This window comes from Typha latifolia, chromosome 6, assembly GCF_019914945.1.
Source record: "Typha latifolia isolate L0001 chromosome 6, TyphaL0001v2, whole genome shotgun sequence".
In the NCBI taxonomy this organism is placed as follows: domain Eukaryota; kingdom Viridiplantae; phylum Streptophyta; class Magnoliopsida; order Poales; family Typhaceae; genus Typha; species Typha latifolia.
Window position 1 is genome coordinate 996498 of NC_133091.1, and position 15217 is coordinate 1011714.

A 15217-nucleotide genomic window follows, 5' to 3' on the forward strand; every position below is an offset into this window, starting at 1 on the left:
AACTAGAACAAGCCTACGTATCCCGAATCTTGGAGTCCATCTGACGGTCTGGATCAAGCCAATGTCGCGCTCCTTGTCTGGCGACCAAGGCAACCACCGAGACGACGAATAAAAGTAAAGCAGCCACTTCTCTTATTCTCTCTCTCTCTTGTATATTTTCTCCTCAGATCCCGATTCATTTCCTCCTCCCTCTCCCTCCCCCCCCCTCCGCAAGAACTCGAAGGGTTCCAGATCTACGTGTTCATCCGTACATCCCTCCCATTTCTTGCCGGAACCCTAATCCGAGAACCCTAGCGGACTTCCGATCCGGTCGCCATGGCGGCGGCGAACGCTCCGATCACCATGAGAGAGGCCCTCACGGTGAGTTATTCGATCCGCTTATTTGATCTAAATTTCGATCCGCTTCGAGGTTAGAGATAGAGCTAGGGTTTCGAATTCTTGGAAGGGAGGTCTGATCCAATCGGATCTGGTGATTTGGTGGTTTTTTTTTTTCAGCTGACGAGTCTCGGGATAAATTCCCAATTTATCACGTTCACGCATGTCACGATGGAATCGGAGAAGTATATCTGCGTCAGGGAGACCTCGCCGCAGAATAGCGTGGTCATCATTGATATGAGTATGCCGATGCAGCCGTTGAGGAGGCCGATTACGGCGGATTCGGCTCTGATGAATCCTAATAGCAGGATTCTCGCTCTTAAAGGTTTCAATCGATCTCGTTTTGCTTACCTCGATCTGTCCTTTTGTTGAAGTTGTAAAAACTTTTTCTGTTTTCTTATTATAAACTTTGATATAGTTTTGATCAGTAGATCTTTAATCATGAATTTGGTATCTGAATTATGTAGCTCAAATACCGGGTACTACTCAGGATCACCTACAAATTTTTAATATTGAAATGAAGGCCAAAATGAAATCGCATCAGATGCCTGAGCAGGTAGACATGCTAAAGCAAAATCTATTGTTACTCTTATATGTTTAAATGCCTCATTGTTTAGTTGTCTGGGGACTGCATTCTTAGATGTGCTTGCAACATTTGTAGGTTGTCTTTTGGAAATGGATCACCCCGAAGATGTTGGGTCTTGTTACACAATCTTCGGTGTACCATTGGTCAATAGAAGGTAGTTTATGAGTTAGAATACACTGCCTATGTTTATCTCTAGTATCACTTCAAGTCTGTGCTATATAGTCTGCTATTTGTTGAAGAAATTTGACTAAGAATATGCCATTGTAATTGAAATACAGGCGACTCGGAACCCGTTAAAATGTTTGATAGGACAGCTAATTTGGCAAATAATCAGATCATTAACTACAGGTGTGACCCTACAGAGAAGTGGCTAGTTCTGATTGGAATTGCACCTGGTTCTCCAGAGGTACGCTGATCTTAAAGATGCTCAAGCTGAATGTGTCCTAGATTTCTCTCATTGATTTCATCAATCCTCGGCTAGTAGCATTTTCATAATCAATTCTCTACTTGAGTAAGGAGAACATTCTTAGGGCCGTTGCAGATTTAGAGTGTACTGTATATATGCCCTTTCAATTTACAATGTGACTTTATATATGCCCTTCGGTGTATGCCCTTTTCTTTCATCCAGTTCTGTTTAATCATTTGATGTAATAGTCTTTGGTTACTCGAGCACTATCATGTCTTCCTTACTATTGTTTTCAGCGTCAGTTTTGATTTCAAGCACTTTATACCTCAGGTAATTTACTTCGAACTAGTTCATATGTGGCCTTCTTTGAACACGCCTAATGGTTTCTTGCATATCTTATCCTCTTTGTCTGGTACCCGCTAGATTCTCTTGTCAGCTAATTATTAAGAATGAAAATAGTTGTCAAGAATAATGAATTTCTTTGTTAACTAAAGCCTCAAACATTCCATCTGCTACTATCCTAGCCTGACTTGGACTTGGATATAAATTGTTTTATAAAGTGTCAACACTGGAAGATGATGATTTTAGTAAGGGCAACTCGTTTTTGTATTATGTCTTATATATTGAGATATGAAAGCAACACATATATAATAAGGGAAGTAGTTGAAAAGCGGCCAAGGCGGTTGCCTTGGCGGGGCAGAGCATTGGCTGCCCGCTTAGGAAATATGCGACAGTGGTTTGGCTATTGGGCTGACAAGGCAGCCTTGGCGGGCCGAGCGGTCCATTTTGGTGGATAGTTCCTCCTACCACTCTTTGAGGAATGCAAAGATGGATCTCAAGTCGAAAGCGACCTTGTGTAGCACGCACGCACCCACCGCCATGCTATCGCATGCAAAGCGTGTGACTTGGACATAGAGGAGTACATGGGGGTTGCTCTTGTAGAATGTGATGTCGCACGGGAGAAGGGACTTAATCTCCTCCATGTTGGGGTTGGGGAGGAGGAATCAGGATAAGTGGACATCAGATTCAGCCTTAATGAAGTTGGGTTGGAATTGTCGCAGTTGACGAGGGGGTTGTCGAATTGAGAGACTGTGGGGGGATAGAACTAGGACAAGGCAGAGGTGAAGGAGGAGAGGGCGGAGTAGTCATGCGTTGGGTGGTTGCAAACGAAGGCGATTGAGATGTGATAGGCTTGGGTGCTTTGGGATCCAAGAGAGGTGGTAGGAGTGGAGATGGGTTAGGGTGGGAAAGACCCTAGATGCATTCGTGAAGGTGGAGAGGGCGGAGTAGTCATGCGTTGGGTGGTTGCAAACGAAGGCGATTGAGATGTGATAGGCTTGGGTGCTTTGGGATCCAAGAGAGGTGGTAGGAGTGGAGATGGGTTAGGGTGGGAAAGACCCTAGATGCATTCATGAGATATGGCATGAATGGTTGATTTATACTTTTATAGCCATGCAACACGCAAAGACATATGGTTGAAAAGGGTCAAGAACACAGAACAGTAATTGTAGACTCCCAAACTACCAAGGGACACCAACATGACTTTTGTTTAGTAACAATAAAGGCCAGATCTTCCATAAAAAAAGACTAGGGTCACGTTCCATCATGTGTAGTAATAAAATATGTATATGCCCTTTGAGCAATTTATTATTTTAGATGCATTAATAAAATATGCACACACACATATCTACACACACATACATATTTGTAAATTATGATATTTTGTTGTTGTGATGGTGAATTGCACTATTAAACTTTTTATATATGCTATATTCGTATATATTATATATATAATTATTTTGTATTTTTATATATTAGAAATGCTAGGCTGTCTTGGCGTCCACCTTGGTGCTCACCTTTTGCCTTGGCGCAATGCGGTGGGGTGCTCACTCGCAACCTGTGACCGCCTTTAAAAATATTGAACAAAAGTTTAACATTATAGTTCATTAGGAAGGAAACTTTTTGCAAACCTAATTGTAGAGGATATGGTTTGATTTATAAGAAGTTTAAAGATTAAGAATGAGTTGCTAAGTAATGTGCGGGAGGTGGCAGCATAAGAGTTAATAAATGGATGTCTAAATGCAACTTTGGTGGAAATAGAAAATGAAATTGAGATCAAAGAGTGATACTGATTTTGAAACAACTTATTGTTGTCCTAGTGGACATAAGGAAAATGAAAAGATGAATGATTCATGACTTGATTTCTCCGTAAATGTTAATTGGGTTGATAAAATGTAGAGGTAGTTATGATCTCATGATGTCACACATTGTAATTTTATGCTGGAACCTGAGATTTTTGGCGATTGAAAGTAATCTAAAGAATAGATGAATCACCACTTACCATTGACCACTGACTTTCTTAGACATATTTCACAAACATATGGATAATGAATGACATCATGGGCATTGAATTACTTGATGAGATAAAATGGCGGTTTGAGTTGAATTCATTTTATCCTCTATGTCCAATGCAATCCTCAATGATTGCGGCTATCTTAACCTCCGCCATATTATTCAGTAAATTGTCCAGCAAATTGAGATTGAGTTGAACAAGAAACTACAACAGTATGGCTGAGAATTTTGTAAGTGAGGTAAAACAACCATGGAACATGCAGTTTTAAAGAGGTATATCAGAATCCTTATGCGTTCTTCATCTTTCAAAGCCTGATGAAGAGCTAAACAAGTGCGCATCCTTGTCTTTATTTGTCATCCATTTTCCTTGGTTTTGTTCTCCATTGAGCATTTCTTAAAGTTTGTATGATCAGAGTAGCTAGTGACAGTCTGTCTTGTAGATATTTAGTGGAAACTCATGGCTTTGTAATTTATTTGATCTGTTCTTGATCATAGAGACCACAACTGGTAAAAGGAAATATGCAGCTTTTTTCTGTGGACCAACAACGTAGTCAGGCACTTGAAGCACATGCCGCATCTTTCGCAACATTTAAGGTGAGTCATTTTGCCTTCTACATGTGATTTGATGCTTCATTTTGCAGTTTAAGTATTTATCTTGTTGTGTTTTAATGACTGCCTGTTTTGACTGCCTATCCAGGTTTCTGGCAATGAAAACCCTTCTATACTTATTTGTTTTGCCTCAAAGACCACTAATGCTGGACAAATTACTTCCAAGTTGCATGTCATTGAACTTGGTGCACAGTCAGGTTGTACTGACAGATCCTTTCGTGTGCTTGAATCATACTTTGTGCATTAGCTTGTTTATATTGGATGTTTTCTTCTTCCTCTTTTATTATTTCGATGTTACAATAAGGGTGGATTCAAAATTGAAATCACTTGATTTCTTTATTCTTTATGATTCTGTTTTATCTTATGAGTAATCATTAAGGTGGTCAATTTAATCTTCTGGTTAGATTTTTGTCCCTTTTTGTTCTTATTCTCAAGGATAAATGTCTTTGCAGGAAAGCCTGCTTTTTCAAAGAAACAAGCAGATCTGTTCTTCCCACCAGATTTTGGTGATGATTTCCCTGTGGCAATGCAGGTAAGATGTCTAGGGTCTTTTGCTTTATTACGAAAGAAACATATCCTCACATCACACTTTGATCAAATGAATTTCTTCCTGCAGATTTCACAGAAGTATAGTTTGATATATGTGATCACGAAGCTTGGTCTTTTATTTGTGTATGATTTGGAGACAGCCACGGCAGTCTACAGAAATCGAATTAGTCCAGATCCTATATTTCTTACAACAGAGGCTTCAGCGAATGGTGGCTTTTACGCAGTTAATAGGAAGGGACAGGTTCTGCTCGCCACAGTCAATGATGCAACTATTGTGCCCTTCATCAGTGGACAAGTATGTTTATCAGAATTTTCTTTTGAATGCAATGTTGATTTACAATTTTAGGTATTTTACAGTTACAATTTGGTAACTCTTTTCAGTTGAACAATCTGGAGCTTGCTGTAAATCTTGCTAAACGAGCAAATCTTCCTGGTGCAGAGAACTTGGTATGTTATATTTTGAGATTTTTTTTTTTTCATTCAGCTTATCACTTATCATTTAGTTGGTCACAGTAGATTCCAAAGCTTAGTGTGCCTATCTGGTGTTGAGACTGCATGGGGATTGTGGTGACCTTTCTCATGTAGGATGCAGAAACTACCATCTCTAAATATCTTCAGTCTCTAGTCAACCTTCTTGATTGTCTTCTCCCGAGTTTTTCCTCATACATGTGGATCACAGCCAAGGAGTTCTCAACCATAGATGGGATACACTAGCATTGCACTTTTGTGCTTCCACTAATTGTACATGCATATTCTGTTGGACCTAGTTTTATTAATTGTGTGAACGTTTCTTACTGGTGATATACAGAATCTTTGGCATCTAATCTGCAGAAAGATCTATACAGAACTTTTACACATTATTTCCTGTGCTTTTGGTGAGCAGGTTGTGCAGAGATTCCAGGAACTATTCTCGCAGACAAAATACAAGGAAGCTGCTGAACTAGCTGCAGAATCTCCACAAGGCATCCTTAGAACTCCTGATACTGTTGCCAAATTCCAAGTAAAAATCCTTCCCATTTGTGATCTGTTTTGTTTATAGCATGCTTACAGATTGTAGCCTTATTTTTAATTGTGTTAGTTATTAGTCTTACTTTGTTATCCAAGTCCATTTCTAAATGATACAAACTTGTTGGGGGATTAAAAAAAAGGTTGAGATAGAACTTACATGACTTCAATTATTTCTGTGCTGAACTTCAACTTATGGAAATTTAGGCCAAAATGGTAATGCCATGGGATGGAGGAGGAAGATCATTTGGTAGGTTATTGGAATCACCTATTGTAGGTTACATAAATTCTGTTATGCAATCAAGGAGCATACCCCGAAAGTTTGTATTGATTTGGAAAGTGTGGACGAAAGAGAGTGATTTTAGTTTGATCTACTTAGGGTGCAATTAGCTAATCAAATAAAGTATAACACAATCCCATTCTTATTGGTTAGTTTTATTGCTTATATGCATAATGGTAGCTTTCTTATTGACTTTTTAATTGATTGCAGTATTTATACTTTTCATAAAAGATGCCACTCTTTGTTTGTCAAAGTAGGATCTGACAATACTAATGGTCTGCAGAGTGTTCCTGTGCAAGCTGGGCAAACACCGCCACTATTGCAGTACTTTGGAACATTGTTAACACGAGGGAAGCTCAATGCTTTTGAGTCTTTAGAATTATCTCGTCTTGTTGTAAATCAGAACAAAAAGAATCTACTGGAAAATTGGTTAGCTGAGGATAAGCTTGAGTGCAGTGAAGAACTTGGGGATCTTGTCAAGGTAGTACTTTTACTTCATCGCAAGTTATTATCAATCTTTTTGTGTATCCTTATTTTTAGGCCAAATTTACTTAAATTTTATTGTTGGCTCCTTGATCCTTCTTTCTGTACAGACCGTTGACAATGATCTTGCACTCAAAATCTATATAAAAGCAAGGGCTACTCCAAAAGTTGTCGCTGCTTTTGCTGAACGAAGGGAATTTGACAAGATTCTTATTTACTCCAAGCAGGTAGTGTTGCAATATAAGATAATTTCCAATTTTCCCTTTTTCACTGTTTAGTATTGTATTTGTTTTCTGGACAAAAGGCAGGTTCTTAGATTTGACAAAAAGTTGTTTCTGAAATTCTTGTTCTTTGTTGCAGGTTGGCTATACTCCAGATTATCTTTTCCTTCTGCAGACTATTCTAAGGTCAGATCCACAGGTAAAATCTTGTCTTGGAAATATGAGGTGTGCTATATGCATTTGTTTAATGTGCTCACGAGAACTTTTCAAATATTGCACTGCTCTGAGCTTTCTAATTTTGATTGGTTTTTCATTTCTTTGCTAAAATATTATAGTGGGAACATAGATTGTTTGTCTTTGAAGTTTCACACATTTCCTTGACTAGGGTTTTTGTCTTCATTTTGATTTCTGCTTAACAATAGATTATATGACAGGGAGCAGTTAACTTCGCTCTTATGATGTCACAAATGGAGGGTGGTTGTCCAGTGGATTACAATACAATCACTGATCTCTTCCTCCAGGTCAGCTCTGTTGGATGCCCTATTAATGCGTAGGACCTTAATAATCATGTTTGCCTGTTGGTTACTTCTCACTTGTTAAATGAACTTTTGCATTTTGGATCTTTGTTTATTACAGAGAAACATGATCCGAGAGGCGACAGCCTTCCTCTTAGATGTTTTGAAGCCAAATTTACCTGAGCACGCTTTTCTTCAAACCAAGGTAATATTCCTCGGCACAAGGTTGTTCAGTATTCTTTTGTGTCTCTACTTATAGGATTTCTCCTTTGTTGACATTGTAGGTCTTGGAGATCAATTTGGTGACTTATCCAAATGTTGCAGATGCTATTTTAGCTAATGGGATGTTCAGCCATTATGACCGCCCTCGAATAGCTCAGCTATGTGAAAAAGCTGGATTGTTTATGCGAGCCCTTCAGGTTATATGTTTTTCACAGATTATGTGCAGCTAAAATTTTCTCCTTTAATGGCCTATTTACTTAATCCTCTTCATTTTGCAGCACTATACCGAGTTGCCTGATATTAAACGTGTTATTGTGAATACTCATGCAATTGAACCACAGGTTTGTTATCTTGTGATGCATTCTTGTTCTTGTTATATGTTCTTACTGAGTATGATATAATGCCCTTTCTAGGCATTAGTGGAGTTCTTTGGTACCCTTTCAAGAGAATGGGCATTAGAGTGCATGAAGGACCTTTTAGTGGTTAATCTGAGAGGAAATCTTCAGATAATTGTTCAGGTAACCTTATTCGTTTTGGTACTTTGGTGATCTGATTTATTTTTGGATGTTTTTAAACAATAATACATTTGCAGGCTGCCAAAGAATATTGTGAGCAGTTAGGTGTAGATGCATGCATAAAACTATTTGAGCAATTTAAGTCATATGAAGGTCTCTACTTCTTCTTGGGTTCATACTTGAGCTCCAGGTACTTATTTTGAGATTTAAGTATTTTGAGAAGCAGGTTTTCTACTGGTGTTTCCTCTGATGTTTTGCTTTCATTTTATGTGAAACAGTGAAGATCCAGATATTCATTTCAAATACATTGAGGCTGCAGCAAAAACTGGACAAATTAAAGAAGTTGAACGTGTAACAAGAGAATCTAATTTCTATGATCCCGAGAAAACAAAGAACTTCCTCATGGAAGCAAAGCTTCCAGATGCACGGCCCTTGATTAATGTCTGTGACCGTTTTGGTTTTGTTCCAGATTTGACTCACTATTTGTATGTCAATAGCATGCTTCGGTACATTGAAGGCTATGTTCAAAAGGTAAGAAATCCTGAAGTGACATAATTTTTATGAAGAGCGTAATTGACTGATATTTATTAATGCGAAATGCAACAGAGTGAGATTGCTCTTAATTGCTTGAGAATTAATTTACTACTTTCAGTAAGATTATGAAGTTAACTTGGTTTACTCTAGGTGAACCCTGGCAATGCTCCTTTGGTCGTAGGACAACTACTAGATGATGAGTGTCCTGAAGATTTCATAAAGGGCCTTATTCTTTCTGTTCGTTCCCTCCTTCCGGTTGAGCCACTTGTGGATGAATGTGAGAAAAGGTTTGTGACATCTCAACTTACACTTTCTCAAACAACTCTTTTTGCCTAATATCTTTATTGCGGTTCCTTGTGTGAATCAGGAATCGACTGCGGTTGCTCACACAATTTTTGGAGCATCTTGTGAGCGAAGGAAGCCAGGATGTGCATGTTCACAATGCTTTGGGGAAGATCATCATAGAGAGCAACAACAATCCTGAACATTTTCTCACTACTAATCCTTATTATGATTCACGTGTTGTGGGTAAATATTGTGAAAAGCGGGATCCTACCCTTGCTGTTGTTGCATATAGACGTGGGCAATGTGATGATGAGCTTATAAATGTCACAAATAAAAATTCCTTGTTCAAATTGCAAGCTCGGTATGTTGATTATTTTTGTAATAAATATACTTGATGATGCATCTTTCTCTCCTTTTGTCAGATATATGTCGAATAGTGATTAATGATTTTATTCTCTAATGTCAGATATGTTGTGGAAAGAATGGATGGTGATCTGTGGGAAAAAGTTCTTCTTCCTGATAACGAATATAGAAGACAGCTGATTGATCAAGTTGTTTCTACTGCATTACCTGAAAGCAAGAGCCCTGAGCAAGTTTCTGCAGCTGTTAAAGCTTTCATGACTGCTGATCTTCCACATGAACTGATTGAACTTCTTGAAAAGATTGTGCTTCAGAATTCTGCCTTCAGTGGAAACTTTAATCTGCAGAACCTGCTTATCTTGACAGCCATTAAGGCAGATCCATCTAGAGTCATGGATTACATCAACAGATTGGACAACTTTGATGGGCCTGCTGTTGGAGAAGTGGCAGTTGAAGCACAGTTGTATGAGGAAGCTTTTGCCATATTTAAGAAGTTCAACCTAAACGTGCAGGCAGTTAATGTCCTTTTAGATAACCTCCAAAGCATAGAGAGAGCTGTAGAATTTGCATTCCGTGTTGAAGAAGAGGCTGTTTGGAGTCAGGTTGGTAAGGCTCAGTTACGTGAAGGGCTAGTCAGTGATGCCATTGAGTCCTTCATTCGTGCAGATGATGCAACACAATTCCTTGATGTTATTCGGGCTGCTGAGGATGCAAATGTTTATCACGATTTAGTAAAATATTTATTGATGGTGAGGCAGAAGGCTAAAGAGCCAAAGGTGGATGGTGAACTCATTTATGCATATGCAAAAATTGATAGACTCGGTGAAATAGAAGAATTCATTCTTATGCCAAATGTTGCTAATCTCCAAAGTGTTGGTGACCGGTTGTTTGATGATGCTCTTTATGAAGCTGCCAAGATCATATTTGCTTTCATATCTAATTGGGCTAAGCTGGCTTGTACTTTGGTTAAGCTGAGACAGTTCCAAGGTGCAGTGGATGCGGCTCGCAAAGCAAACAGCTCAAAGACATGGAAAGAGGTTTGTTTTGCTTGTGTCGACGCTGAGGAATTCCGTCTGGCTCAGATATGTGGTTTGAATATTATAATACAGGTAAACACTTTTAGCTTCTATACAGATTATCTTTGAAATATTGCTTCTAAGGAACCTTCACCAAAAAAGCTGTCTGAATATGTACATATATATGTTTTAGGTGGATGACTTAGAAGAGGTCAGCGACTATTATCAGAACAGAGGATGCTTTAATGAGCTGATTTCTCTCATGGAGAGTGGCCTTGGGTTGGAACGTGCACATATGGGCATCTTTACAGAGTTGGGAGTACTATATGCTAGATATCGACCGGAGAAACTTATGGAGCACATCAAACTTTTCTCAACCCGTCTCAACATTCCTAAGCTTATCCGTGTTTGCGATGAGCAACAGCACTGGAAGGAGCTTACTTATCTTTACATACAGTATGACGAGTTTGACAATGCGGCCACTACTATCATGAACCATTCTCCAGATGCATGGGATCACATGCAGTTCAAAGATGTTGCCGTCAAAGTTGCAAATGTTGAGCTTTATTACAAGGCAGTGCATTTCTACCTACAGGAACATCCAGATCTCATTAATGATCTTCTTAATGTGCTTGCCCTTCGTGTGGACCATACACGTGTTGTAGACATAATGCGCAAGGTTTGCATTTCTTTTAGGTTTCACCTCTTGGGTCCTTTTAGGTGTCTTACTTGGGAAAATGACTGGGAACAAGTTTTTAATTTCTTTGCATCCTGAAAATTACATCTCTAATTCTGTTATCGCTCTCTTTTACAAGCTCTTTGTTTCTTGTTTCAGGCTGGTCACTTGCATCTGGTGAAGCCATACATGGTTGCAGTTCAAAGTAACAATGTGGCTGCTGTTAATGAAGCATTAAACGAAATTTATGTCGAGGAGGAGGACTATGATAGGCTACGGGAATCAGTTGATATGCATGATAACTTTGATCAGATAGGCCTTGCACAGAAGGTAAAAGTTTTGCATCTTTAAATTTAAGTTGCATGTACATTTTTTATTCTCCTTACAATTGCATTACCCATGTTCAGATTGAAAAGCATGAGCTCCTTGAGATGAGGCGGATTGCTGCATATATTTACAAGAAAGCTGGTAGATGGAAGCAATCAATTGCATTGTCCAAGAAAGACAACTTATATAAAGATGCCATGGAGACATGCTCCCAGTCCGGTGACCGTGAACTGTCTGAGGACTTGCTTGTTTATTTCATTGAACAGGTACATTCTTAACTCTCATCTTCCAACTATTGCACTTGTGCGCTATGTTTGGATCAATTTGGTCCATTATAATAATTATACTTGCTGTCTCATTATTTAGTTGGTTGTTAGATACAGAGAGTAGCTTAGTAATGATGTTGAGTTGAGCAATAATTATATGGTGCAATGTTGGGATCTTAAGAGCTCATAATTTTTTTAAAGGCGAAGTCTAGCCTTTTGCAGCGTCAGTACGAATTAGCAATCATTTATTAAAGTTGATAAAGAAACTGTTGTTTAGTTGTGCATATTATATGAGGAAGTTGTCAAGGTGCCCTTCTCTTAGACAGCATTTTGGAATTCCAACTGGATCTGACAATTTCCTGATATTGTATTGCAGGGAAAGAAAGAATGTTTTGCTTCTTGCCTCTTTATTTGTTATGACTTGATCCGGCCTGATGTTGCGCTGGAGCTTGCTTGGATGAACAACATGATCGACTTTGCTTTCCCATACCTCTTGCAGGTGAAATTTTACTGTTGTTTTCATCTTATTTACATTGAGACCTCTTTATCCAGTGACCTGTATCACTCATCATGCTGAACATCTGGTGTCCTTTCAGTTTATTCGGGAGTACACTAGCAAAGTAGACGAACTTGTTAAGGATAAGATTGAAGCACAAATTGAAGTGAAAGCCAAAGAGAAAGAAGAGAAGGACATGGTTGCGCAGCAGGTACTTCGACTTTTTATTGAGTTGCTTCAGATTTCGATGGCATGTCATGCGTCCTGTGGTATGCACAGTAATAATTGGGCTTGTTTTTGCAGAATATGTATGCACAATTGCTGCCTCTGGCTTTGCCAGCTCCACCAATGCCTGGTATGGGAGGACCACCACCGGGTATGGGTGGGCCATATGCAGCTCCGCCTCCGATGCCGGGGATGGGGATGCCTCCAATGCCACCGTATGGAATGCCTCCTATGGGGACCTACTGAGGCTATTTTCATGTTTTGCTAGCATTTAACTAGAGTCCATGGTATTTGATTACTTCATGTGTTCTGTGCTGTGAAGGGGTAGTAACCTCGAGTTCATCTCAGCATATAGGTTTATCAGTTGTTCACTTGGTAGCAGGCCATTTTTGTCTACCATATATCAAGGCTGAGCTGACGGTGTATTCTGACTGTATTTTTCAAATGATTAGAGGAAGGTTATGGTTTAACTAGGCGTTTTATGAACTGCGGCCTGATGCCATTTGTATAGGATCTCATGATATGCGGTGCTGCATATCTGCGTTCTTGAGTTTGTGTATTGGAGAGCTTGATTTTATATCAATATTCTATTATTGTATTGTTCTACTACCATAGAATATTGGAAGCATAATTGCCTGGAATGTTTTTAAAAAGATCCTTTATATTGAAGGTCGAAATCTTGGTTATGTTCAATCAATGATGTTAGACAATTGCTAGCTTGGGTCAGTCACGTTCAGATGGAGTGCTGCCAACTCATTGTACCATCACAGAAATATCTGCCTGCTGGGAATGATGTTTAGCCGTTTACTTAGGTATGTGCTGTGGGTTTTCAGATGTAACTAGATGTTTCATTCTAGCGAATTGAACTAATTTACGCGAAAGAGGAGGAAAGCATTCATGAGTTCGTGACATAACAGCTGTTCAGGATGGTGATCTGGATAAATTTATGCTTCAAAATCATACTTTGTTTTGCGTAATTCTGACCGTATATTAGGGGCTATAGTTGTATGCGGAGTTGGTATATTTGTACCCTAATTCGTTAATTTGTAGAATAAGATCCAATTTTAGAAGAAGTATTCTAATTTTTAATTCCAGTTGAAAATAGTTAATACTAATATGAATTATTCTATTATTTAGTTGATTATTAGTGTAGAGAGTAACAAATTAAATTTATTGTGACAAAATTGATATTAAAGTAATGAAAAGTAGTGAATTTGTATTGGGAATTGGTGATATTTTAAATTAAATAACAAAAATACTATTGATTAGATGTAAAATAGGAGTAGTAATTAGCTATTGTCTAATCTAGGAACATAATAGTAATTATGAATTGTTATTCTTTTTTTTTTAAAAAGATGTATAAAATAAGAGGGGAAAGAATGTATTAATATATCAGAAGAAATTTGTTTAGTTACTTTAAAAGAAGCTATTTCTATTCCAGAAATAAACAGGAAAAAAAAAAGACTATTTATATTCCACAAATAAACAGGGGAGATTAGCTAAAAAATTACTATATAGAAATATGATTTATTTATCGAAACCAAAAGTGGCTGTAGTTTAGTGGTTAGAATTCCACGTTGTGGCCGTGGAGACCTGGGCTCGAATCCCAGCAGCCACACTCCTTTTTTCCCTTTTGTTTTTTTGGTCTATTCAGGTGATATTCTACAGCTTGCCTTAATATTCCGAATGGTAGGTAGACTAATAAAACTCATTTGCTACTCTACTTAAAACGAGAAGTTCTTATCCCTCGTGTGCTGCTTTGTGAGCAGGAAGTGAGTAGCTAGGCAGCTATAAGAACTGACAATGATGATACTAATCGTATATTGACATGTAGCTCAGACAACTTTAGTACGATACCAAGATGTTAATTAATTAATTATGTTCCATTAAGCTGATCATGCGTTATCACGAAAAGTACGTAACAATCGAGTATTGTTTCTTGAGATGCAATGTTAACATAAACAAGCAATCACAGACACACTGGTATATATCCATGGAAGAAGTAGCAACTTACACTTGATACACCAAAATCAAGCTACCACTTTTTTTCTTCCCCCACCCCTCCAACCCCACCATTAATTAGATCTCCATATATGGGTAATGATGCTAGAAAACATCTATATCATGATCACAATAATATCTAGCACATACGTATAACATCTAATAATTAAGCAAGATTTGGCAGCATCTCCTCATCTTGGTGGTAGTAACAAGGCAAAGGAGGAAGAGGGTGTGGTGGTGTAAGTGGCATCGAATAGCTCACCATCTCCTGAGGGTGAGGCTGAGGAGGAGGAACAAACATCTGAGAAGAAGCAAAGCTACTACCACTGCCACTAGTGCCACTACCGTGATAACCACATGCAGTGCTTGGATGGCCGTATGATGAGGCATGGCATGGGTCATCCATGGGGAGCATCAATGCAGCTTGGTGCAGCCATATCTGCGTCTTAAGGAACTTCACATAGTGGATGGCCTCCTCTAGCATTGAGACTGTGTCCATTTTACTCCCCCCAGGAACCAAACTCTTCAAGATCCTGAAACGATCACTGATCCGGTGCCGCCGCTGCCGCGCCGCCACGCTCTGCGGGTCAGTCGAGAGCTTCACACGCGTCCCCCTCTTCCCACCCCTCCTCTTCTCCGGAGGCGACGAGGGCGGAAGAGGAAGAGGGAGAGGAGGAGATGGAGCATTTTGGTGGTATTGGAAGTTGTTGTAGGAGTAGTCCATGAGCCCAATACTGTGTTGGTCTCCAAATGGGTTCATGGGTATAGTGGAGCATATAGACTTGGCCTTATATAGAGGAAAGGTGAGGAAAAAGTCGTAAAGATGAGAGTCCTTTCTTTGGGTTTCTTTGGGAGAGGATGGGTGGGGGGGTTTTTAGGGTTAGGGTTAGGGTTAGGGGAGGAGGGAGTAGGA

At 39.0% G+C, this 15217-nt stretch overlaps 1 protein-coding gene and 1 non-coding gene across 2 annotated transcripts; both read left to right on the forward strand.

Moving 5' to 3' along the window:
• Positions 1 to 103: 103 nt before the first annotated feature.
• Positions 104 to 12909, forward strand: LOC140790251 (clathrin heavy chain 2-like). The gene is made up of 30 exons (XM_073140240.1): positions 104 to 360; positions 496 to 700; positions 843 to 931; positions 1037 to 1115; positions 1240 to 1367; positions 4215 to 4313; positions 4417 to 4525; positions 4781 to 4860; positions 4945 to 5172; positions 5259 to 5324; positions 5761 to 5877; positions 6446 to 6643; positions 6756 to 6872; positions 7006 to 7065; positions 7301 to 7387; positions 7503 to 7586; positions 7666 to 7800; positions 7882 to 7944; positions 8017 to 8121; positions 8196 to 8308; positions 8397 to 8649; positions 8803 to 8939; positions 9020 to 9298; positions 9404 to 10406; positions 10507 to 10992; positions 11149 to 11319; positions 11397 to 11582; positions 11959 to 12081; positions 12179 to 12289; positions 12382 to 12909. Exons 1-30 carry the CDS (start codon positions 316 to 318, stop codon positions 12547 to 12549), a joined length of 5124 nt encoding a protein of 1707 aa, XP_072996341.1. The 5' UTR covers positions 104 to 315; the 3' UTR covers positions 12550 to 12909.
• A 940-nt stretch (positions 12910 to 13849) lies between these two features.
• TRNAH-GUG (transfer RNA histidin (anticodon GUG)) lies at positions 13850 to 13921 on the forward strand. Its single transcript has one exon. It is a non-coding gene; the product is annotated as a tRNA-His (tRNA).
• Positions 13922 to 15217: the final 1296 nt, after the last annotated feature.